Source organism: Durio zibethinus, chromosome 25, assembly GCF_047325235.1.
Source record: "Durio zibethinus cultivar Kanyao isolate XHJ-2024 chromosome 25, ASM4732523v1, whole genome shotgun sequence".
Taxonomy (NCBI): Eukaryota; Viridiplantae; Streptophyta; class Magnoliopsida; order Malvales; family Malvaceae; genus Durio; species Durio zibethinus.
In genome coordinates, this window is record NC_143186.1 from 10,837,107 (window position 1) to 10,848,545 (window position 11,439).

General features: G+C 28.8%; 1 protein-coding gene across 1 annotated transcript; it reads left to right on the forward strand.

The window, feature by feature from the left end:
- Positions 1-7,415: 7,415 nt before the first annotated feature.
- LOC149511618 (uncharacterized) lies at positions 7,416-11,129 on the forward strand. Its single transcript, XM_089754355.1, has 6 exons — positions 7,416-8,097; positions 8,295-9,013; positions 9,921-10,287; positions 10,454-10,687; positions 10,772-10,890; positions 11,070-11,129. The coding sequence occupies exons 1-6, from the start codon at positions 7,416-7,418 to the stop codon at positions 11,127-11,129; spliced, it is 2,181 nt and encodes a 726-aa protein (XP_089610481.1).
- The last annotated feature ends 310 nt before the right edge of the window (positions 11,130-11,439 follow it).

Here is an 11,439-nt window from a genome sequence, read left to right on the forward strand (position 1 = left end):
CTTGAGATGCATGGTACCCTCACAATAATTTGGGACAGCTCATCAACAGGTACGTCTTGCATGCATAATTGGCTTTGAAATTTGATGTGACGAATGAACAAGGAAAGTTTTTTTTGGCCCTTTGACCCAATGTTGCTAATGAGGTGAAGTTAGGCAAATGGAAAAAGAGGATAAATAAATATATATATATATATATAATCATACCAAACTTTTTCTCTAAACATAACCAAAAATTAATGAAGCCGCTAATTAGATGAGGGAAGAGTTGTGCATGCCAATAAAGGTTTCTTCTTTCCCTCCATGGTCATATCTTATAGGGCAAATCGTTTCATCTTTTTTTTTTCGCTTTACACAATAAAAATAAATATCATTATGCTTTTTAGCATATATGGGAAGATAGGGATGAATGATGATATATGATCATATCCTAGTCTAGAGGCTTGTTAAATTGCTTATGATCATATAATTAAATTATTCAATAGGCAATGAGGACTTGAGTTATTTCTTAATGATCCAAAGATGAATTGCATTTAAATTTATATTGATAATGGAATCCTAGACAAAGAATCAAAAGAACAATGCCCATGCTGATTTTTTTTTCTAAAGATCATATTTTTTTATAAAAAAAAGATTATAATATGAAGATAAGAGAAAAGGTAATAGGCATTGAGATTTAAATCTTAGATCAACTAAATGTTATTTTCTAATTTGATTATATAAATTAATTAAATTAAAATTTTAATTTAAAAAAAAATTCATATTTTAGATCCAAACCTTAAATCATCATGTGAAATTTACAAGCGAAGATAGCATGTATCATCTAGACCAATCATATCAACAACACACACCAACATTTATCTATGCTTGTTGTATATTTGTACTATCGAACTATTTTCTCTCAAAATCAATGGTATCGGTATAAACCACATGTTTGATCGATGAACACAAATGAAATTAATAATTAAAATAAGAGAGAGAAAAAAAAAAGATGCTACCAAATTATATACTTGCATTTATGAAAAGATTCTCCAGACAAGTGATCCAGAATGAATTGAAGATCCCTTCTTTACTAGTTTGTGAATAGTCAACTTCATCGTAAGTCTTGTTGCACACTGGATTTGCAAATTGCAACAAACGTGTTATTTTCATGCCACGTTAGTGTACTGGATATTTTGTGTGGTTATTTTCAGAGAGAAAAAAAGGATACATTAGAGATTTAGATAGAGATTGTCATGGAAAGGTCAATCCCACGGGGTCCCTATGGGTCAAAATATTTTTTGAATGCTCATGTGTCTCTTGCATTTGACTTAATGTGGGCGTTCATATATATATATATATATAATATTTAGAAAGCCTTTAAAAAAGGAAATGCTAGATACTGATGATAATAAGGTGATCCAATTGAAACAAGTAAATATAGTATTACTAAAGCTTTGCTTAAATAAGATTCAAATATGTTAGTACACGATTAAAAATGATTCAAATATGTATCATCAATTTAAAAAGAGACATGAAATTTGACTCGAAATTTGAGTTAGGTTCCGATAAAATTGAAAAATATTGTTTTATATGTATATAATCTATAAATTTTGAAAAGCCCTAAGGTCATGTGTTTCTCAAATTGAGTATTAAAATAATCAAATTGAACTTGATTTGTTATTTGAGAAGTACTTGAACTTTGAGCTTATAGCAGAACAGTGAATTGAGTATTAAGTATTCATCAGGTTGAATCTTAATTACTTATAGATTGAGTTATTGTGGCACTCCTAATTCTAATGAACAGTTCAATAGCTTTTAATTTTTCAATTATTGATATCTCAAATGATCTTGTGTTTATATAGACAATAATATTATTCATGATTTTCTTTTTCCTAACATTATTTTTTACTTATACGCTATGAAAAATAAGTAAAAGTAATCATTGACTTGTTAACATCTATGTGGTTTAATAGTAAAATATTGAACATTTAATTTTAATAATTAAAATTAAAATTCTGACTTTCTCAAATACAAAAAATTATCATTGACATAGAAAGAATACGAGTATAGCCACCCATACGTTGTTTCTGTATACGTTAATAAAATAATTCTTTAGGATATATTTATTAGAAAACTTAAAATAAAAGAAATTTAAATATTTATATAAAAATTAGGTATAAGTAATAAATTTTTTATTTTCAGATAAGAAAATTTAAAATTAATTAATAAATGTATTGATTAGATCGGTATTAACTCAATTATCTCAACAAATTATCAACAAAAGGTTAATTATAGCGTTTACATAAATAATAAAAAATTTTATCTCAAAAAAAGAAAATAATAAAAATTTTAGGTTCACATTGTTTAAATTACTAGTTTTAGCTAATCATAAATTCATTAAAGTGACAATCCAACTAAAATTCATTAATCCATATTACATTTCATAATTAAAAAAGTATAGAGTATGACTAATTTAATTGCGAAAAAAACCATACATAATATATTTATTATTAAATTTATTCTATTTAAATGATAAAAACTGTTTCGTTCATATGCACTTAAACATTTGATTCAATGACAAATGCATATTATAATAAAAAATAATAATATATTGAATTTGAAATTCCCAAACTCTAAAAAAAAAATTGTATCGTCACATGTTATACAGTTATAAACTAGTGGTGGGGAATGAAGATAACTTCCACTTATATTAAAGGGTTAAATATAAAAATAGTCTATGTATTATATATTTTTTAGTTTGATATTTAAAAAATAAAATTGTTACTTTAGCAATTGAACTTTTATCCGATCATTCATTTTAATACTTCAAATTAATATCATTAATCAACTTGTTGATGTAACATAAATAATTAATAAGACATTGAAATGTATAAAAAAAAAAATTAGTCAATGCCATGTTATTAATTGTTAGGCTAAAATTAATTTTTTTAAATTATAAAAAGATTTAAAAAATCTAAAATATTTTAAAAATTATAAAAAATTAAACAATGAAATATTTTTAGAAATTATAAAATTAAAAAAATTATGAAAACTTAAGAATTTTAAAAAATCTCATACTTTTAATAAAAATTCAAAAAAATTCAATAAAATTATGAAAAATTGAAAACAAAAAATATCTAAAATTTTTTGAAAAATTATGAAAATTAAAAAAAATTAATTTTTTTTTAAATCTGAAAATTATAAAAAATTAAAAAATTTCAAAAATAAATATTCTAAAAATTAAAATTTATGGAAAATAAAAAATAGAAAAACTTAAAAATTTAATAAAAATTCAAAGAGTTTAAAAAATAAAATATATAAAAAAAATAAAAAATTTTAAAATTGTACCATTGAATAAAATAAAAAAGTTCATAATTTTTGTAAAAATTTTTACAATTTTTTAAAAACTATAGATTTAAAAAAAATAGATTTTTTATTTTCATTTTTTAAATTTTTTTATAAAAGTTTTTTAATTTTAAGAAAATTTATTATTATTAAAATTTTCATTTTTAAAAATTTTAGAATATTTTATTTTTATTAAAATTTTGAGATTTTTTAATTTTTTAAAGTTTTCCTTATTTTTTTAAATTTTTAAAAAATATTTCAATATTTGATTTTCTTAAATATTTCATATTTTTAAATTTTTTTTCAAAAATTTTTTAATTTTAGTGAAATTTATAAAAAAATTTTGTAATACTAATATGGCAATTGATGATATGGTGTTGATTGAATTTTTTAATACATATTAATCTCCTATTGGATTTTTATACCACGTCAACAAGTTGATTAACAATTTTAGTTTCAAATGTTAAAGTAGATAAATAGAATGAAAATTATAATATCAAACTAAAAATTTTATTTTTTTAAGTATCAAACTAATAAAAATATATAATACAATATTATTTTTATATTAAACCCTATATTAAAATTAAAATACAGCCTAATTAGATTTTCCTTCTCAAATTAATATGATATCTCTCTTTATCAAAAATTCTTTTCATTAATAATTAATCTTTGAAATGTGATGTCAAATAGTACTCGATTTTCTTTCTTTTTATCCATATCTATCTTCTGATCTTCACCAATACTTTTGATGATGGCAGAATTTCATCATTCTCACATGTTGTTCCTCACTCAAAATAATATGTGAACTCAAGATTTTCCTTTTTATATATTTTCGTATCAAACAACATCAGCTGACAAAATTATCTCGAGCTTGAAAATTTTGTCTTGATAAAAAATAATAATTGAATTCAAACTGATTCAAATATGAAAGTTATTAAAAAAAATTAGAAAGCTAATGAGATATTAATTTTATGATAAAAAAAAGAATTTAAAATCTTGAGATTTTAGGTTTAAGAATAATTCTTATTATGTATGGATTTGATTTAATTTTATATTGAATTTATCTAATTATGTTTTGATTTATTAGTTTATTAGTTTAATTATGTAGTGATTTTTTTTATATGAATGTAATATTTTATTATAATTATAAAATTTAATTATAATTTCATAAAAAAATTAATCCAAACAAATTGAATTTAAATTATTTTTTTCAAAGAATTTATTGATTTAATTTTAAAATTTGATCATTTGATCTAAAATGACTCAAATTTGTTAACTCAAATTGAAATAATTTGAATATCAATATGCCAAATCTAAAATTATTTGAGTTTTTTTAAAATGAAAATGACCTCTAAAATAGCTATTAATTCCTAGATAGCCAAGAAAATATTGTTGGAAAAAGGCATGCGAAGGGAAGGTTTAGTCAAAAGATGTTTGATGCTCGCGTGAGCCGACATCTTATATTAAATCAAAAGATCTCATAGACATCTTTATGCAATCTTTCCTTCCCCTCCCCATAAATATATTTATTTATTTATTTTTCTTTTCTTTTCTTTTTCTTTGGGGGGTAAAAATTTCTGCAATTTGATTTTAGATTCTTATCCAACACATTTTAAATGATACCTAAGCAACTTTTTTCTTATTCTTTATCAAATGATAAAGTTATTATAGAAAAAAGTGACCAATTGGTTTTTAATATAGTGAGTGGTGACCCACTTTATCATAATCAATAGATTGAACTATGCATCATCTTACTGTTATTTTTCTCTTAAACTTCTGGTTTGTTCATCAATCTACTTGTCACGGCCCACCTTTTTATTTTTGAAAATTTTTTGTATATATATGAACACCATAGATGTTGTTAATAGTCAAGGATTTGACTCTAAGTTACAAAATTTTTATTTTCAAAAGAGAAGACATTTTGAGAGATTTTTAAAGTGGATAATATTTTATAAGCGGACGGAATCTAACATTATTGCATTAACAGAGTTAAATCAACGGAATTACTCCGTTTATGGGAAGTCTTGCTTGGACAATATCCTCTAATGGCAACTTTTATTTTCCACAGCCTTTTCACGCGAAGAAAATGGTGAATTATAGTCCATACATCCACCTGAAATTCTTAGTTTTAGTTTTAGTTTTTTTTTTTTTTCTCTATTGAAGTCACGTCATTAATGGAGGATACATGCACTTTAAAAGGTTCAAAAACAAGGGAAATAATATCATCCACAGTTAAGATTGGCCATACTTTCCCTTGCCTCCTTAGTCAAGAGCACTGGTTAGTCAGATTTTGAGCAGGCAATAAAATCTTGAAGGACTCTCCTTTTGACAACTCAGTATTATCACATGCTCATTTATGTCAATGAACTTGAATGAAGTACTGAATTTCATTACAGGTTTGAATTAAAAAAGGTTTGTAAATCCAAATCCAATCACTTTTGTCTGCTTGAAAATACAATGTTTTGCTACGAAAAGATAAGATAAAAAGAAAAGGAAGTGCAAAAGGGACAGAGATAAGCACTTGTGACCTTTTGCCAAACCCGTTGAAGTTGATGCAGTGGTGCAAAATGATCCATCTTCCCACCACATAGTCACTACATAGAAACATTCATGAATGAGATTGAGAATTGTGTTAAGATGCAAATGAAGTGGTGGCATGCTGTTACATCTCAAAACTGATAAATGCGTATACCTTGAATACAAAATAATGCAGATTTTTTTTCGAATGCGTGGTCGATATAATTAACAAGGGCATTAATATCAGATTTCAGAAAATTCTTCAGATAACATTTGCTTCTTTGATCATTCACCTAGTGCTTTGGTCAAGCATCACAAAGCAGGCTGATAGGACAAGAATTCAACTTTAATCACCACCCAACTTAGCTGACTAAGATGAGCAATAAATCAATAATTGCCACATTAAGCCAACAAAATTATGCTTTCAAAGCTAAGAAAGTTGAAATCCAACTGATTTTTCAAAGTCTCTGTATGGGGTTGATTTTGCTTGGAGACTTTGTAAACAGCTGGTCTCCTCACTTGCAGAAGAGTACATAACAGGCAACTTGCACACAATCAAGCTAATCATTTTTATACAAAGATGAACCTAAGATTGTCTAGATCAAGCATGCTTTTATACTTGTGCACTATGGGAACCCACACCAAAACCTTGAACACGTGTCTAGATATCACCTTGACTCAAAATGTTTACAGTGGGTTCAGTTCTTCCAAAAATTACAAATTTCCTACGCTGATTTGCAGAACAGTGTAAGACAATCATTCCCTTAATCAAAATTTTGCCTTATTGGGGGCTTGGACTTTAGCAGTCTTACATGCGTTTGAGATTGAACCAACACATGAAGGACTTCATGTATCCAATAATTGATCCATTCAAGGATCATTTCTATTGTGGAAGGACATGCAAAATACATATAAATTGTGCTTCAGTTTTACTAGTTTTCGATTGATCATATCTATGATCGTTTTGACATTGATTGTGTGGGGAAAAAAAAAAGGAACTGGGAAAATTGATTTCATTTCTGTTAGAAGATGTGTTTAAGACTGCTAATGTGGATTCATGAATGTTACTTAGTTGAATGTTTCATGTTGTTTTTGTTTTTTGTTGTTGGTTATTTTTTTTGTTATTCATGCTAGTGGTCATGGCTTAATATTAGGACCATGATTTTAGTGGGTAGTTATTAATTAGGCTTTAAATTGTAATGTTTTTGATGTTAAGAAATGTAACAATGAGTAAAGTTTTCTTGCTTCAAAAATAACAACATTTGGTATCAGAGCTATCTTCTTAAGGGATTTGTGTGTGAAATTGACGTGTCATGGAAGTCGAAGCCAGTTTCTCCGCAATTGCTCCGGCGATATTCGATGGAGACAACTATTAGATTTAGCCAGTACGTATGGAGACATACTTGAAAGCTTTGGATATTTGGGAAGCAGTGGAAGAAGACTATGAAATTCTTGCACTTCCAAACAATCCCACCATGGCACAGATTAAAGTGCAAAAATAAAAGAAGACAAGAAAATTAAAGGCAAAGGCCTGTTTGTTTGCTGCAGTCTCATCCACTATCTTCACTCGTATCATGCCTCTAAAGTCAGCAAAAGAGATATGGGATTATCTCAAGAATGAATATGAAGGAGATGAAATAATTAAAGGGATGCAAGTCTTTAACTTGATTAGGGAATTTGAACTTCAAAGAATGAAGGATTCCGATACGATTAAAGATTACTCTGATAGGCTTCTGAGTATCACAAACAAAGTAAGGTTTCTTGGATCTGAATTTACTGACTCAAGAATTGTAAAAAAAGCTCTTGTTATAGTACCTGAAAGATATGAAGCAACCATCACTGCCTTGAAGAATACCAAGGATCTGTCAAAAATTTTCTTGGCAAAATTGCTTAACGCTTTGCAAGCACAAGAACAAAGAAGACTGATGGAGGAAAATACAAAAATCGAAGGAGCTTTGGCAGTCAAGCATCAAAATGTGGCCAAAAGTAAAAGAAAAAAGAAAAAAGATTTTGAAGGAAATAGGGCAAGTACTGCATCAGCCAATGCAAAAGGAAAGAATGAAATAAGAAAAAATCCTATTTACCTTGCCAACACTGTGAAAAGAAGGGTCATCCTCCATTTAGATGTTGGAGAAGACCTGATGCTAAGTGCACTAAATGTAATAAGATGGGGCATGAAGCTGTTATTTACAAAAATAAAAATTTGCAACATGGTGAAGATGCAAAGATTGCTAATCAATAGAAGGAAGATCACCTGTTCGTAGCTACATGTTTCTCTGGCATCGAATCAAGTGAGAGTTGGCTTATAGATAGTGGTTGTACTAATCACATGACACATGACAAGGATCTATTTAGGAAACTAAGCAATGCAAACTTATCAAAGGTTTGAGTTGGTAATGGCAAGTACATTACTGTGAAAGAAAAAAGAACAGTTGCAATTTTAACTTGTTCAGGTACAAAGTTCATTTCTGATGTATTATATGTCTCTGAAATTGATCAAAACTTGTTAAGTGTTGGACAACTAATTGAAAAGGGTTATAAAGTTATGTTCGAAGATAAAAATTGCTTTATTAAAGATGCAGTTGGCCAAGATATTTTCAAAGTAAAAATGAAAAGGAAAAGCTTTGCTCTAAATCTATTAGAGGAGGAGCAAATTGCTTTTTCAATCAAAGAAAATATCACTGAAGTATGGCATAAGAGGCTTGGGCACTATCATCATCAGGGGCTACTGCAGATGAAATCCAAAAAAATGGTAAATGATTTTTCAGAACTTGATGATCATATTCCAAACTGCAAAGCATGTCAGTTTGAAAAGCAAAGTAGGAAACCATTTCCCAAAGCAACATGGAGAGCATCAAAGAAGTTACAATTAATTCATACTGACATTGCACGCCCACAAAGAACGCTTTCTCTGAAAGGTAGTCTTTATTATGTTGTATTCATTAATGATTTCACCCGTATGTGTTGGATCTTTTTTTTAAAGTACAAGTCAGAGGTGGCTCAAGTCTTCTGGAACTTTAAAGCTAGAGTTGAAAATGAGAGTGGTTGTAGAATTCAAACTTTCAGATCAGACAATGGCAAAAAGTACACCTCTGAAGCATTCACTTATTTTTATGAGGAGGCAGGCATCCAACATCAATTAACCGTTCCATACACTCCACAACAAAATGGAGTAAGTGAGAGACGAAATAGATTCATATTGGAGATGACACGATCTATGCTACATGAGAAGAATATGCCAAAGCAATTTTGGGCTGAAGCAACAAATACTATTTTTTTTTGCAAAACAGGCTTCCCACAAGAGTAGTAAAAGATCAAACACCCTTTGAGGCATGGTATGGTTATAAACCATCTCTGAATTTCCTTAAAATATTTGGATGTTTGTACTTCACTTATGTTTCACAGACCAAGAAAGATAAATTAGATAAAAGAGCACTTCCAGGTATCTTTATTGGCTACAGCTCAGTTGCAAAAGCTTATAAAGTTTTTTAGCCACAAACTGAAAAAATTATTATAAGCAGGGATGTGCACTTTATGAAAGATAAAGAGTGGAACTAGGATGATGTAAAAAAGATGGATCCAATCTTAAAAGAGCACAAGCTCAAGTTTCCTAGCATTGGAGACTGAGAGAATAAAATGGTGGATGACAGTCTTATAAGAGGTACAAGACTACTTTTTAATGTTTATCAAAGATGCAATATTACTGTGTGTGAACCTACAAATTATAAAGAGGTCAAGACGGATCAAAATTGGATTACTGCAATGAAAGAAGAGCTATTCATGATTGAAAGGAATTAAACATGAGAGTTGGTTGATCGACCCCAAAATAGAAAAGTAATTGGAGTTAAATGGATGTACAGAACCAAGCTTAATGCTGATGGCTCAATTAACAAGTATAAAGCTAAACTCGTAGTCAAAGAATATGCTCAAATATTTGGTATGGACTACTCAGATACCTTCGTTTTAGTCGCTAGACTCGACACCATCAGGCTGTTACTTGTGTTGTAGCACAAAAAAATTGAAAAGTGCACCAATTAGATGTCAAGTCAGCATTCTTGAATGGTTTTCTGCATGAGGAGATTTATGTAAAGCAACTAGAAGGCTATGTTAAGGAAAGAGAAGAAGACAAGGTTTATCTTTTTAAAAAGGCACTTTACGGATTGAAGCAAGCTCCAAGAGCTTGGTATAGCAGGATTGATGAACATTTACAGAACTTGAGATTTGTCAAAAGCTTATCTGAATCAACATTATGTGTCAAGCACAATGGAGCTGACATTCTTATCATCTCATTATATGTAGATGAGTTACTTATGACAGGAAACAACACAAGTATTGTGAAAAAGTTTAAGCAAGAGATGATGGAGTTTTTTGAAATGACAGATCTTGGATTGATGACCTTTTTTCTTGGAATGGAAATCAAACAGAATGAGCATGAAGTCTTCATCTGTTAGAAGAAATATGCCAAAGAGATTCTGAAGAAGTTTAAACTCGAAGAATGTAAAGAAATGAGCACACTAATGAACTCAAAGGAAAATCTTTGTAAAGAAGATGGAATAGAGAAGATTGATCAGGCATTTCAAAAGCCTGATTGGTTGCTTAATGTTTCTCACAGCAACTCGGCCTGACATTTTGAATGCTGTAAGCATTTTGTCTCGGTTTATGCATTGTGCAAGTGAATGGCATCTCAAGACTGCAAAGAGGGTGATTAGATATGTGAAAGGCACAAGTGATTTTGGCATTAAATACACAAATAGCAAAGAGTTCAAGCTAGTTGGTTTTTCAGATAGTGATTGGAGAGGTTCCATTGATGATATGAAGAGCACTTCAGCTTATTGTTTCACACTTGGTTTTGATGTTTTCTTATAAAGTTAAAAAAAACAAGAAATTATAGCTCAATCCACAGTTGAAACAGAATTTATTGCTGCAACAGCTGCTGTTAATCAAGCTTTGTGGCTAAGGAAGGTTTTAATCAATCTTAACTTAGAGCAGGAGGAAAGCATGAAGATTCTTGTTAACAACCAAGCTGCCATTGCTATCTCTCAAAATCTTGTGTTTCATGGGAAAACTAAGCATTTTAATATTAAATTATTCTTCTTAAGGGAAGTATAGAAAGATAGAGCTATTGTTCTTGTCTACTGCAAAACAGAAGATCAGGTTGCAAATGTTTTTACCAAGCCATTGCCAGTTAGCAAATTTGAATTTCTGAGGACAAAACTTGGTGTTTGCAGCTCCTAAAGCAAGGAGGAGTGTTAGAAGAAGTGTTTAGAACTGCTAATGTGGATTCATGAATGTTGTTTAGTTGAATGTTTCATGTTGTTCCTGTTTTTTGGTGTTGGTTATTTTTTTTGTTATTCATGCTGGTGGTCATGGCTTAATCTTAGGACCATGATTTTAGTGGGTAGTTATTAATTAAGCTTTAAATTGTAATGTTTTTTATGTTAAAAAATGTAACAGTGAGTAAAGTTTTCTTTGCTTCAAAAATAACAACAATTTCAAATCAGCGAATTTCTAAAACTATTTAAATGCATGGAAAACCTAGCAACATCAACCATATATTGATGATCAAGATTGTAAACTCTTAGCCAATTATAGCAATTC